This window comes from Aspergillus japonicus (assembly GCF_003184785.1).
Source record: "Aspergillus japonicus CBS 114.51 unplaced genomic scaffold BO86scaffold_2, whole genome shotgun sequence".
Taxonomy (NCBI): Eukaryota; Fungi; Ascomycota; class Eurotiomycetes; order Eurotiales; family Aspergillaceae; genus Aspergillus; species Aspergillus japonicus.
In genome coordinates, this window is record NW_020291639.1 from 340,322 (window position 1) to 354,386 (window position 14,065).

General features: G+C 54.8%; 6 protein-coding genes across 6 annotated transcripts; 3 read left to right on the plus strand and 3 right to left on the minus strand.

The window, feature by feature from the left end:
- Positions 1–68: 68 nt before the first annotated feature.
- BO86DRAFT_405771 (intradiol ring-cleavage dioxygenase) lies at positions 69–1,786 on the minus strand (the record flags this gene model as incomplete). The annotated part of the gene is made up of 3 exons (XM_025674126.1): positions 1,125–1,786; positions 746–1,067; positions 69–693 (listed from the first exon to the last, which is right to left on the minus strand). The coding sequence occupies exons 1-3, from the start codon at positions 1,366–1,368 to the stop codon at positions 69–71; spliced, it is 1,191 nt and encodes a 396-aa protein (XP_025532742.1). The 5' UTR covers positions 1,369–1,786.
- Positions 1,787–2,827: 1,041 nt separating this feature from the next.
- On the minus strand, positions 2,828–3,969 carry BO86DRAFT_394645 (uncharacterized protein; the record flags this gene model as incomplete). Its single annotated transcript, XM_025673236.1, has 2 exons — positions 2,828–3,444; positions 3,579–3,969. 2 exons carry the CDS (start codon positions 3,967–3,969, stop codon positions 2,828–2,830), a joined length of 1,008 nt encoding a protein of 335 aa, XP_025532743.1.
- A 464-nt stretch (positions 3,970–4,433) lies between these two features.
- Positions 4,434–5,771, plus strand: BO86DRAFT_384863 (class I SAM-dependent methyltransferase). Its single transcript, XM_025670976.1, has one exon. The coding sequence runs from the start codon at positions 4,820–4,822 to the stop codon at positions 5,666–5,668; it is 849 nt and encodes a 282-aa protein (XP_025532744.1). The 5' UTR covers positions 4,434–4,819; the 3' UTR covers positions 5,669–5,771.
- Positions 5,772–6,363: 592 nt separating this feature from the next.
- BO86DRAFT_374826 (uncharacterized protein) lies at positions 6,364–8,180 on the minus strand (the record flags this gene model as incomplete). Its single annotated transcript, XM_025670454.1, has 5 exons — positions 6,364–6,675; positions 6,771–6,928; positions 7,122–7,210; positions 7,278–7,590; positions 7,655–8,180. 5 exons carry the CDS (start codon positions 8,178–8,180, stop codon positions 6,364–6,366), a joined length of 1,398 nt encoding a protein of 465 aa, XP_025532745.1.
- Positions 8,181–9,006: 826 nt separating this feature from the next.
- Positions 9,007–10,032, plus strand: BO86DRAFT_394648 (uncharacterized protein; the record flags this gene model as incomplete). Its single annotated transcript, XM_025673237.1, has 1 exon — positions 9,007–10,032. One exon carries the CDS (start codon positions 9,007–9,009, stop codon positions 10,030–10,032), a length of 1,026 nt encoding a protein of 341 aa, XP_025532746.1.
- Positions 10,033–10,421: 389 nt separating this feature from the next.
- On the plus strand, positions 10,422–14,023 carry BO86DRAFT_394649 (uncharacterized protein; the record flags this gene model as incomplete). The annotated part of the gene is made up of 8 exons (XM_025673238.1): positions 10,422–10,464; positions 10,519–10,525; positions 10,580–11,140; positions 11,213–11,536; positions 11,600–11,706; positions 11,795–11,879; positions 11,940–12,072; positions 12,134–14,023. The coding sequence occupies 8 exons, from the start codon at positions 10,422–10,424 to the stop codon at positions 14,021–14,023; spliced, it is 3,150 nt and encodes a 1,049-aa protein (XP_025532747.1).
- Positions 14,024–14,065: the final 42 nt, after the last annotated feature.

The window sequence follows — 14,065 nt, forward strand, 5'->3', positions numbered from 1 at the left end:
CAGTTACAAGGAATATACAGACTTTGTCAATGCACAATCCATGCGCTCAACTACACATCGGTATCTTCTCAAGCACTCTGGGTAGGAGCAACACCCATGGACCCAGAAGGCGCACCGCTCATAGACCCAGAGGGCATGGCATCACCGGAGCCAGAGCCACCACTGCCACCGAAAGCAGAGCTGTCAGAGTTCTGGTGACCACCAGTCTCGTCGTAATACGCAGCAATGCTGTAGTAGGAGTTGTCGGTGTAATCGGCCGTGGTGTTGATACCGATTTGGATCCACGCGAACAAGCCATCCTCGAGGCTGTCACCGAGGTAGATGTACTCGGGGAAGGGGTCGTAGGCGGAGGAGGCCTGGAGGACACTCCACATGTCATCAGCATTGGTGGTGACAGCCTGGGTGTTGGTGGTGTAGGGGTAGGTGTCCTCAACGGCGGAGCGGAGGACCTCGTTCCAGAACAGCTGGCCGATGTGGGCGACGCTACCGGTGCCGACCTGCAGGGTACCGTTGTTGCGGTTGATGGTGGAGTTGAGGTGGGTGAGGAGGTGGGTGTGGGTGGCGCGGCCATCGTAGTGGCCGGGGAAGATGGTGCTGAAGGTCACAACTCCGTCCTCGTTGGTCTCCTGGATACCACGGAGGTAGGTTGAGTCCCAGCCGTCGGCGGCGTAGTTGCCGCTGGTGGAGATGCCACTACCGATATGTTAGAAGATTGAATGTGTATAGAGTGAGTGTGTGGACATACCTGTAGACACCGGTGGCATTGGCATTCCAGATGTCAACCAGAGCTCCCTGGACAGGGAGACAGGTGTTCACGTCAATGTACTGCACCTCGAGGTAGACATCGACACCGTCGCAGTACTGCTCCTCCTTCACATTCTGGCGGATCACCTCGCCCCAGACGTAGTAAGGGCCGTCGGTGATGGTAGGGGTCAAGATGGAGCTGGTGTTGGCGCCAAAGATTTCGGCGTCGGCGTTAAGACCGTGGTGCACAAGGCCGGTCTTGTTGTGGTTGATGGCTTCCCACTTCTCGAGGGCCGCGAGGTCACGACGCCACTTCTGGGGAGCTAATCAAGGGTTGGAGTCAGCGGGACCCATCATCGACGCACGGATGCTTTACTCACCGGAGGTAATTCCGCGCTTAGAACGCAGCTCATTCGCAGTCTGTGCGCGACGAGCAACGCTGCGCTGCTGAACCTGCTGAGCAGCCTGAGACGAGGAGCAGGCGTTCACACCCTGTTGGGCTCTGGCGGCCAAGGCATCGCGAAAGTGGATTTCGCGCTTGACGGCCTTCATGTCATGCTTCTCACCCGGGTGAGCGAAGGCCAAAGTGGCCGCACTGAGTGCAAAGAGCTTGGAGAAGTGCATGGTGATGGTGGTGGAAGAAGAGATAGGAAAGCTGGTTGTTGATTCTCTTTCTTCTGCCTCACGTAGACAGCAGTGGTCTTTATATCTCCTCCATTCTCGGTGTCAACGATGTTATAGATACGCTCCATATAGCCGCGTCATCTGGACCAGGGTGAGCCGTGTTGCTCTATCGATCTCATCAGGTTGTTGTCGAATTGATTGGGAGACGTAAGCTCAGGATCTCGGCGGCACCCGCAGCCCTAGAACGAGGGCCGAATTTTTGGCCGGTCAACGTCAGGGTCTTGGCGCCGCGTACCTGGGATCCGCAGCATCTCAGGGAAGCGAACCCTATTGAGAGGGTGATCGACGATCACCACGAATCAGCGTGCGCTTATTACTGTCACTGCTTCTGAAGACCCTATCAATTCAGGGATCGGGCAGACTCCGTTGGTCTGGGGTATTTTTAAAGCTTGGCTGGTGCTGTTGATGTATCGGGTTGCGAACCAAACAGCGTTGGCCGTTTCATTCTCGGTACTAAGTAGTAAGCGGAACTTATTCCTGACCCGCTTCCAACTCGAGCCGTCACTTCACTTTGTCTGCGCAAATGCCTTTTCTTGAGTACCTTTGTGCTGGTATGCAATATCTGTAGCATCCGATATGCTCAAATGTTTGGCGTTTCAGAATACATCGGCAGTTATGTGACAATATTCGGCTGCATGTTAAGTTGTCCGTACCGCAAGATAGAAAGAAATCTGAAGTTCTGTGGTTGCGCCTAGATCGAACTTAAGCTTGGTGATGCACGTTGCCAATGCAGAGGTCCTGGGTGGAAATGTGTAGTTCTTCAAATGCTTGCTGATTCTTCTCAAAACGGTAATGATTGCTGTTTTCGTGGCTCGGCCACAGCTTATTCGGTTAGTCATTTCTTGTCCTTCCCACTGCATTACGCACGAGTCACTCGTCATCACCGCTAACCTGCAGATTACCTCGCCTTTCCAGATACATGTCATGTATCTTCATGTTCCAGGCTGGATAACGAGCTTCAGGCACGAATCAGACACATCTACTATTTTGCGTGGTGATAAAGCCATCAAGCTAGGTGTCGAAGCGGCTTTCAGCATTTGAACAAGCATATCATCTATCAATTCCAATCGAATACTTCAGCGGTAAGCAAGGTGAGAGATTGTGTCCGGTCGCGGGATCTTGAGTGGAAGTTTCTAGAAGGACATGCCGTCTCCATGCCGTCTCCACGCCTGCAAAGCCGAGCGACATCCGATTTGCGCTTGATGAGCACAAGCACTTTGACCTCTGTTCTTTTGGTGACAACATTAGCTTCGCTCAAAGCCCGTACTATCGCACAATAAAAGTTTGCCTAGATGACAACAGCGTACACTCTGTCGGTGAGCTGCGGTTTTCTGCCTCGCAAAGGCCCCTTCCAATCCCTTCACTGCAGCCCTTATAACCCACGGAGATAAACAGCCGTTCAAGCGCCTTCTTGATTCTTCCGTAGGTATAATTCATATGAAGCCGTAACCTGTCGGGGCAGAGTGCGTCGGTCGACTAAATCTTGCTGCAGGGAAACTTTGAGCCTGAAACACTTTTGTGGTGGACCATCACACGCCCTCAAGATATTTGCTGGGAACAGACGATAGTTGCCCGTGGCGCACCAAGCCACTAGTTCGTCGTCGTCATATCCACGTGACATTAACGGGTCTGCGACACTCTGGAGTGCGAGGTCTGCTCTGGGCGGCGTTTGTCCCGTCATGTAAATGTCTCTCAGGCACGATTTCGTGATGTCTGTGTACTTCATGCCTGTGTGGACTTTCCTGCAGCGCACCCTCTGTAGTAGCTTGGCATTCTTGTCTCCGATGCCAATTAGGAAGATGGGTAGAGCATCAAAAAAGCTGAAGGTGAATGTGTTCAAACGGTAGAATATCAGTCGGGCTTCTTCATAAATCCGGCGATTCACGGCCATGATTGCCAGGGCATTCTTGGACGGATTATGTTGTAGCCAGGAAATGTAGTGATTATGGCTCCGATAATGATGAATAACAATCTCCTTGAAACAAAGCAGATGCTCGTAGACCATCAATCGCAGTTCTAGGTGATTAGCCATGCTTTTGTCGGTCAAAGTCACAGGAGGTACAAATGGTAGGAATCGGGAGTTCGTGCTTGTCGAAACACTTGGCAATAGCACTCCAACGACAGGGAAAAGGGGCGAAAATAGAGCTAACCTGTAGGAAGGCGAAGAAACGGAAAGGTCTTCTCGCGAATAAGCATACTCTCCTCGCTGAATTTGAAGGGCCATGCACGCCGCGGGCGGTAGGTCGCTCCTTTGAATTTGTACGTGAAGCCACAGTGGCGCTGATGAGCAACATGCTCGATGAACCGGCGGCGAGATTGAATGACCTTGGCACAGGTCCAGCATTTGTGTATCAGATAATCAGCAGCCTCGTAGCTTATTTGACGAGGCTGACGCAAAATCTGGGTGATCTCCGAGAAGTCATGGATGCCGTCGGCCGGAAGACGCCACTCGCCAACGTACTTCCGCAAGTGTTCGCGTAGCAGTCTATCACTCCAATAAATCTTTTGGCAGTATTGGCATTTCCTCTTACGCCAGGGCATGATAGATTCTTCAGATAAGTCCTGGGCTGGAAATTTGGATCCAAATTTGCGCAAGTATTTAGGTCATGAACAAAAGTTGTTTGTTTACGCGTGTGGGGTTGTACTGTACTACTTCAACCACGTGATTGACGCGGGGTGTGTTTGATCTCCTCTGCAGGACCTTTCTCTCTCTTCTGAACTCCTCACAACCGTCCACACGATGGCTGCACTACTCCAGGTGTTGACATTTAGCACTCATATTTCATATTACGGACATATTACGGACATATTACGCACATATTACGCACATATTACGCACACATAATCGATTGATATTCTCGGTAACCCATGGACGTCCTTTACCTGAGTGGTCCTAGTCATGAGAATGGCTGGCTGAGATGTTCAAGGCAACCGTGACTCGCGCACACACCCCTTCGTTTACGCGCGGATGGGGAGAATGTGGGCGTCAATTCAGCCAAGACAATTGGACATGCTGACAGCGTGGATCACCTGCAGCTCCAGATTCACAAGCCGGGGAATCCGCCCGCGAACGATCGGCAGTGCCTGAGCCCGAACTTGCATATTAGGATCCTGAACCCGCAGGTATGTGGCTTGCTGAGCCCTTTCCTGCACCCACAGCTGAGATCCCAGCGGGGAAAGACGAGCACATTGCAAGGATGATTTCTTCAGCTGCAATCAACGACATATTCAGGGGAATTATAACCGACCAGCTTGGCGTCCCCTCCCCATTATGCAACGCATGGCGATATAAGACTCGAGCGACTCCAGCCACCTTGAAACAAGAGTTGACTCCATACTCAACTCCTTTTTTACCTCTCATCTTGCCAGCAGAATGACTTCCGCAACCTCAATGGACTTCCACCTCGCCGATGGCCGAGCCTATTCCCTCGGCCGCAGCAACGCAGCCGCCTCTCGTCTGAATTACCAATTCTACCTGTGGAAAGAATCCTTCGGCTTCAACCTCCACCCCAACATCGCTGCGTCGCTCCCCACCCCCAATCCATGCATTGCCGACATAGCATCTGGAACAGCCATCTGGCTCCTCGACCTCGCCCCGGAGCTCCCCAACGCTACCTTCGAAGGCCTTGACATGAGCATGGCAGTGGCTCCGCCGCCCGAATGGCTTCCCAACAACATCACCCTCCGTCGATGGAACCTCCACGATAATGTCCCCGCCGACCTCGTCGAGAAGTTCGACGTCATCCACCTCCGCTTGCTGGTTCTGGTGGTGGAAAACAGCGATCCAACGCCAATCATCCGCAAGGTGTCCCGCATGCTCAAGCCGGGAGGCTGGATCCAGTGGGATGACTACAACTATCAGGGCACACACGTGGTCAAGGTTAACCCAGCCCAGAAGACACCGGCTCTGGAGCAGCTCTGCGCGTTTCTGTTTTCGGGCGGGCGGCAGGACTGGGTGGTGGAGCTTCCCCGCATTTATGAGAGGGAAGGATTTGAGAAGGCCCAGATCTTTCACTATCGGCCGCGACGGGAGATGGTGAGGGCGAATGGGGAGTTACATCTCTCCACGATTGAGGAGTTCGCGGCTAGGTTGCTGGAGGATGGGAAGGTGGAGGCGGGGAATGAGTTAATGGGGCTGGTGCGGCAAGGGCTTGTGGAGGCCGGGGCCGGGGCGGCCATGTCGACGCCTCGAGCGGTTAGTATTGGACGGAAGAAGGATCTGAACGGGGCGAAGTTGTAGACTTGGGTTGCGGCGCTTGAGGCATGTAGTTGGTTGTGTGCGGGATTTGCACACTGTAGGCAGAAGGCCACCTTTGATCGTGGTTTCAGGCAATAAGTGCGAGCCATACTGACTATCTGAAGTGATCATGACATGCGATATTTGTGCCATTTCCGAATCTCCCATAAGTTTGAATAAGAGCTGTCAAGATAGTGGAGGTGGAGTTGGATCATCTTCGTAGTGCGGGAGGGCACTGATGCCTGGGGCACCCGGTACCCGCGGGCGTTGCCGAGGTCCTGCCGGTCCTGACTAAGTGAGATCGTACTGTGTTCCATCCCGGCGTGTTCGGGCTTCCCTTCTACAACGCTTGACACCAATACCAATCCCCTGCTGCTCTGTTCGTCAAAGATCAGACAGTCTCTTTCTTAGTATCTTGAAAATGATACTATTCTGCCTACTTGAGAATACGTCGATAACCCCTTTCATCTTCTCTATGTTGACGGGAATGTCCAGCGAAGAGCTGGATGACACCGGCAGACGCAGCCGGAATTGTCGGCCAGTACCCGTCACTCATGTCGGCTGAACTCTTTTGGTCATATTGCTACTTAGCATCCACTCTACACAGTCGAACGCCTCTAAGAAAAGCTTCACATTCGAGCTCCAACACAAATGTACATCCTCCCGCTCCTGGTCACTCGCCAACACCAAGCTGCAAGCTACTCCACATTCATAGGCTCCGGTACGACCAGCGCCTTGTGCGTTTGCGGCACCACGGCACGAGCCACGAACAAGCCCTGCGGATCAGCGGTACGTCCGGCACGGATGGCAAAAAGCAAGATCAGAATATCTCGGGCCGCGCGGAGGCGGTCGTCCGGCTTGGAAAGGTCGTAGGGCGCCGTCACCTTCTGCACAATGACGTCTGTCCGATTAGACGACTCGGCAGGTTGGGTCACCCATTTTAAGTACTCCGTCGGGAAGCGTGCAGTGTGAATGCGAAGGTAGTAATGTTCGATGTGGAAGACGAAGGACTGTGGTAAGGAGCTTAGTTAACCATTAAAGCAAACCACAGATTGTGCGGGAGGTGCGTCTCGTGGGGAGGGGTTAGATGAGTGACGCTACGCACATCATGGTACTCAGCTCCTCTAGGGATCTTGTCTGGTTGACTCGACAGATCTGTCGGTAAGAGATTGCCTCCTGTGCCTGGGACCTTCTCGTTCAGATACTCCATGTTGAGAACAGCGGCCGACAGCAGCTCCGCGAAGATCTGCGCGGTGGGAAGGCCTTTACGTCGCATGCGCTTGGCCTATTTTTGCCTCGCTTGTCGGTTAGCTGCACAGGGCTTGAGAGACACAAATGTCAAGGGGATCCAAAAGACATGCCTCAAATCTTATAACCGGCTCCCCGCCGTGACGGCTTCTGTTGGGAGGGTTCACATCGGTAGCCGTTTCCTCGCTTTCTTCATGTCCAGTCGTACCACCGCGCGTGAGGTAGACATACCCGTCGTCTTCAATGGTGCACTTAGATTTTCCGACAACTGTTGTGACCACTGTACGGCGCGGGGTACTGGGAAAACGGCCGTTAGTGCTGAAGCGAGACCTATACAGGGGTGGACTGCCACCAGCAAACGTACCTGCGCCAATCATCCCGTTCGCCACGAAGGATGGAGAACAGCAGCAGGATAACCTCCATGAAGCGATGGAGAAGCCCCTCTGAGGTCGGCTCGTCTTTATCTTCGTCCTCGATGCGACTCTCGGATTCTTGAGTTGCATCCTTGTTCAGCTGCTTTTCAGCAATGACCGGGTTCCTTCGAGCCAGATTATCGCGCAGTGCAGTGAAGAAAAGACACCAGGGGTTGAACAGGTACCATGACATGTGCGTTTTGTTGAACTGGGCAAGGTCGTTGCGGCTGGGCACCGTGACTTCATTGAGAATGCGCTTGACGACTACCGGCCATTGTTGATTAGTTCATGATGGACCACGACGCCACAAAATAGGAAGATACCTTACTGTAGCACTTGTCTATATCGTTCATCACCTTGGCACAGTCAAAGCCGCGCGGAAGAATGATGCCCATATCCATGCCAAACAGTGGAATACAAGAAAGATCATTAAGTTGATTGAGACCCCACAAGGATCCGGACGGGCCTGCTGCGGTCTTGGGTTGCGGCTGGCCTTCTCTGTTGCCGCTATCAGAGCTTTCCTTGCATTCCTCGAAGCGCGCTGGATTGTTCTCAGACTCATTAACTTTGTTGATGCCTACCAAGGATCCGGACGGGCCTGCTGAGGTCTTGCGCGGTGACTGACGTTTCCTATTGTTTTTCTCTGATTCTGTTTTGAACTTCTTGGAGCCCTCTGAGAAGAGCTCAAGATCTTTGTCGACTGGATCGATTTCCTGGAAGGATTCAGACACGCGTTTTAGGTCCTGGACTGATGGCCGACCTTTTGGGTTGCTGCTGTCCGAATCTTTTGGGGTTTTCTTGAAGCCCTCTGAGATGCCCTCTCGCGTCATGGGCTTTTCCTTTTCTCCATACATAAGGAAGAAGTTATGGGGGGACAATACGCATTGCCAAGACGACGACTTCCACTTCTCGCCTCGGAGGCTGTTCGCTACTACTTTGTCGCCAAACCCTGCTTTCTCGCTATATTTCTTCTTCCAAGTGTCCCTTACCAGCGAGCTACCGTTCAATCGCTCAACGCTCTGTCGACCAACCCCTTCTGGCAGAGATTCTACGTCGATATTGAACCGAACGTTCTGATCGGCATACTTTGGGTCAGGGATCTTCGTCTTGGTGAGATAATCCGCAGGAGGCCTGACGTCTAATCAGCAGTGCTTGGCAATAGTATCACGACGAGAGGAAGTACCAATCCTTCACTATGTGATAATAGTGAGCATCCGGCAGCGGTCCGCTTTCAGTATTACCTGGCTGGAACGGCTGGCTTGAGAGCGGTGGGGGTGCATTGTTCCAGTAGGCCGAATCTGCAGGATCGATTTTGCCGGTATATGGCAGAACATTTTGAAGATTTTGCGTGTTTAATCCTTGCGAGATCGAGATAGGGTCGGATAGGTGATCAGGTTGATCCCGACTGTTGGGATCACCAATCCTGAGTCCAGGTTGCAGGTTGTTCACTGTGGCATTACCATTGCTGTTGCATGGCCTGGTACCTGACATTGTGACAGGTCTGCAGGGACTGTGAATGGTAGCAGTAGTTTTGGATGGATTCGTGGAACGGCAGGCGTTGGGGAATTTACATTAAGTGTCCATCCCCCATCCATAAAAGCTGCAGCTGGGACTTCGGACTTTTTGGGTCAAAAACAGCTTCCTCCACTTCCTTCGACGCGTGGTTCTAGTGCCTCCATGATGGCAGACAGTCCAGACACAGAGAGAGGCTTTGGCTTTGACCCGTTAATCCCTCGGGTGGTTCAGCAGGCCGCCAGCCGCGCCCCGATTCTTCTCCCCTGGCAGCCTCGCGTCTTGCCTCTGGGTACTTTCTTCCGATCAGCCGCCACTGCTAGTTCCTCCAACCCATTCGCGCCACAATCTGCATTTGATGCAGACTCTCTCTCCTCCATCCCGATCACGTTCAGCACCTCCGACGCGAGCGGTCGCTTCCGGTCGTCCGAGGGACTCAGCTCCTCTAGCTCGACTGATCATCTGAGCGTGGGCGTCGGAGTGGGGGTGGACCTGGTGTTCCTGGAGGCCAGCGTCTCAGTGCACTACGACCGCGATGTGTTGGAGAATCATGATGGGAACAAGGCCTCGGTGACTACCAGCTACCGAGCGGGGTCGGTGGCGTTCACTCGGCCGCCTGAACTGTCAGCAGAAGCATTCGGGGTGTTTATAGGCGACGAGGCCCACGGACGTCCAGGGGGAATCGACGACTTTCACGCTAAGTACGGCGACTACTACGTTAGCGGCTACCGCATCGGTGGCGACGCCTCCGTGCTCTTCACCACCCAAACTTCCACCCGCCACCTGACCGAAATCGAACGCGTCGATATCACCGTCGAGTCCTGCTTTGGTGACGAGCATGAACTTCGGGCCACCAGCTCCGTGAGCACGGAGCACGGAGCCGAGGTGCGCATGAGCGCCTATTCTACCATCGATCAGACGCTGATCCGGGAGACGGCGCGGGCGGGTTCCCCGAGGCTCGAGGCCCTGCTGCAACAAGGGCGTGCCATCCACCGCCGTGCCCAAACGCTGGAGGATCGCGTGGCGCAAAGGCTGCAAGAGGTTGGCGTGCAGAACGGCGGACGAGTAACCCCACAACAATGCATGCAGCTATGCGAACGCGCGCTGGTGGTGGAGCTGCTGCTAATGCCGGTCGAGTCTCTGCGCCAGGTACGCCAGTGGTCGATTACCAAAACTGCCCCCGGAGTCAGTTGACAAGACCGATTTGATTTAGATTGACCGACTTCTCTGTCTCAATTCATTGCTTTATTTTTTTTTATTCTATCTAATTCATTATCATAGCTTCATGGCTTCATTTTTACAGCCGATCGTGTTTGATTCTTGCTCGGACTTTCGGTGATCGACCGTCGGCAAGAAAAGCCAAGTTTAACACACAGCCCACATCGCCAGATGGACTAGTGATTACGATTATGAAGCCAGACCCAAACGACTACGTATACTCGTGGCCCCTCCCATACTACTAGCTTCAGCTGCCAAGTTCATGTGCCACAGACGGATCTAAAAAAGAGGCCCGAAGTCCTTGACCAGGGCCACTGGAGCACTTGACGCCCGCAAAGAACTGATTATCACTCAACATATCCATCATGGCCCTGCTGCTGGCCCCATACAACAATGGCATGCGCCTCGGTAAGATCCTTCCCAAATTTCCACCAGATCAAGCCAAAGACTGACAAACCCCAGGCCAAGGGTACAAGCTACAACCGCCCCTTAAGTTAGAGCTCCGGGTTTGACAATTTGACAGCTTTAACACCTATACGCAGCAAATCTGCATCGACGACGCGGTGGTGATCGACCCTGACCGTGTCGACAACGCCGTGACCAACGATGGCTTTACCATGCGCGAGCTGCGCTATGCGATCGGGGCACGCGCCGGGGACAATGACGACCAGGACGAGAGTGTCGACGAGTCGCCGCTGCAGCTGCCTCTCGCAACAGATGAGATTCTTCCATCTACTGCGCCAGACGAAGCGGCATCGGCAACCAAGCAGATGATTGGGCCCGCGCCCCCAACGGCCCTGGATAGCATGGCTATTCAACTCAGTCAGGACGTGAAGACGGTCACGAAGCTCGTCGAAGAGATCGCCGCCCTCGAGGCTAGCATCGAAGACGCACTCGATGTGGACAGCGCGGCCACCAAGCGCGACACGCTGCTCCTCGAGAAGAAGCGCATGCGTCTGGCCCGGTTGAAGACGACCGGGACGGGGCTGAAATCCGCCAACCCCCGCCACGCTGCGCGGGATCTGTCGCGTCGAGGTCCGAGTCAGATCGTTTCGTACAATTCGCGCTTCGTCAATAAGATTAGGTGAGTTGAAACTGATCCAGACGAGATATTAAAGGTCCCTGCAAGAGAAAACATACAGCTGAACTCTTTCAGTGAGATCACAGACGACATGAACATTTCCGGTTCTCTGTCGATTAAATACGGTGCCGTTGGCGGGTCCGGTAAGGGCTCTTTCGTCGACACCGACAAGTTCAAGGAAAGCGACCTGAACTTCTTCATCAGCGTCAAAGTCATCAACCAGAGCATCAACATCAAGGATGCCCTCGTCTTTCAGGGCCTCCCGTCCGTCAACGAAGACAACTTTCGAACCGTCTTCGGCGACGCGTTCATTTCGGGCTTCCTCGAGGGCGGCGAGTTCAACGCCCTGGTGAGCATGAAAGTCATCAACAAGGACAAGCGCATGTCGGTGAAGGCCGAGTAAGTCTAGTTTCCTCTCTTCTCCCTAGTGCAGAATGAAGACTAAGCAACTTCCTTGCTTAGAGCGGAGATTGCTCTAAGTGTTGGCGGGGCGGACATTCACGCCACAGCTGATGTGGGTATCGGCAAAACCAACTTCTCCTCCCAGACCGAGACCACGATTCAGGTTGGTTGGTCGGGTGGAGGACACATCAAACCCAGTGGGTGTTCTCTCAATTCTTGCATCTGAGCTCCTGACATACTGAGATTGCAATGCAGTGGATCAACCATGGACCATCCAGACTCTGATGGCGACAGCGGCCAAGTTCCCTGATCTGGTAGCCAATACTCCCCAGCGAACCTAGTAGGTCTCACAATCGTATAGGACTACTGGCATTCTGTGGGCCAGCGCTAACGGCCACAGTGCCATTCTTACCAAGTATGAGTCCCTGCGCAGTTTCATGGCGTTGAAGCCTCCCGCGCTCAAGCCACTGTTTTACGAAAACGCGGCCATCTATACCAACACCCTTCTGGATGCTTACATGGACTATAAGAATGTAAGACAACACCATTCCACTCACTTGTATAGTAATCCCCATGCTAAAAGCAAAAAAATAGGTCTATCGTACCCTTAGCACCTACCTGGCCGATATTCAGGCAGGGACTAAGAAGTTTGGAGAGGAGTGGCCCACGGGAACCGCGCTCGCGGACGCCACCACTCTGGGCAAGATGGACGACGAGTCACGGTTCCCACCAACTATCAAGGGACTGGACCTAGCACGGCGGGCCTGTCGGTTCCAAATGGTCAAAATTGTCAAGGAGGTGGACGCGATCGAGACGAAACCCGATCTGGCCGCCGATGAGACGCGGGAGGAAGCCTACCAGAGCCCGATAGTCTTCCGGGAACGGCTGCCCCTAGTAAAGGACAAGGAGAAGATGCCGCATCTCAAGATCTTCGGCACGGATGTGCCCTACCCCCCGTTGCTGGACCATGCTGATGGAGACGGGATGTCCGAGGATGAGGTGGCCAAGGCGGCCAGCTACAAAGCCGAACAACCCGATGTCAGCGAGTTCCAGCGCCTCGCCCCAATGGTCGGCTCGGCCACGGGCTCGCTCTTCTGCAATCTGGACTTTATCAAGCCCGATTTCAGTCTGCGGTCCGTCCGAGTGGCTGTTCATAATGGGGTAGTTGCTGGGCTCAGCGTGCGGTATGCGAATGGCCTGCTGGCCGCCATGGGGACGGTGGGCGGGGACCGCTTGCTGTCGCTGGACTTGAATGCCGAAGATGGCGAGAAGATTATCGCATGCTCTATTGAGACTGGCCGTGAGGAGTTCGACGACGACCCCAATGCCCCGACTCGCGTGACGGCCATCCGACTCTATACCAACCGCGGGCCGGATCTACTGGGCAACGCCGAGGACTGGAAGCCCGCTGTCAACGGCCGGGGTATCCGCGGCGGCGTCGCCTTCAAGGATCTTACCCTCACGCACTTTGACCCCCTGCTCGTCAACTCTCACGTCAAGGGTTTCTGGGGGTACGGCATTACGACAACCACCCTTAAGGCGGAAAGCGGACTGTACCGGCTCGCCCCGATCTGGGGCAATAAGGAAAGCATCACGCCGGCCGTCGGAGCCCCGGTTGACGACCGCGTCGTCGACCCGGCCAAGATCGTGACCGAGGCGCAGGAGCTCCGCTTCGCGGCCAACACCCACCGCAACTGGCAGGGCGGTAAACCCGGCGGCAGTGCCGTCTTCGAGTACCACTTCCCGAAGCCGCTGCCCATTGTCCCGACCATCCTCTACGGCCTGCGCTGCCTCGACGTGAACGGCGCCAACTCGCCACGGTTCGCGCTCGAGCTGCCGACGGTGTCCGAGTCCGGGTTCACGCTCGCACTCAAGACCTTCCTGCACCCGACGCTCAACATCGAGGCCAACGTTCTCGTCCTCCCGAACGGTAAGATCCCGTTCCAGCACGGCCTCGTCGACGCCAGCGACACGGCCGCCGGCCGCACCGCCGCCCAGAACGCCGCGGTGCAGGTCACCTTCGCGAAGCCGTTCGCCGACCCGGAGCCCAAGGTCTTCGCCTGGTTCACGGCGGTGTCACAGCCGCGCGGCCGCCGCAAGCTGACCACGTACATCACGGACGTGACCGCGCACGGCATGACGGTGCACATCGACACGGACGCTGGGTGCGAGTTCGAGTCCGCGCAGGTGGCCTGGTTGGCCTGGCCGCGCGAGGACGACGGCCGCGGCGTCCGCGCGGGCAACAGTGTCTGGCGCCGGGAGGATCCCGTCAGCGACGCCCCCTGGTATGGGGGCGGGTTCTCTCGCACCCCCAAGGTGTTCTGCGGCATCAATCATCTGGATTTCCCTGAGTGTCCGGACACGTGGCTGCGCGTGTTCGGGAAGCACGAGCAGGCGACCAAGGAGCGGTTGCGCTGGCACGCGGGCACCTGGCAGGATACCCCGATGAATGAGGTGGGAGTGTGCTGGATTGGACTTGAATGAGGTGGTATGATGGGTGGATTTTGGCAATGATTGGAATTTTCT

What these genes read in the sequence shown, in the direction of transcription:
- BO86DRAFT_384863 (XM_025670976.1), top strand. Translation starts at nt 4,820, where the DNA reads ATGGACTTCCACCTCGCCGATGGCCGAGCCTATTCCCTCGGCCGCAGC.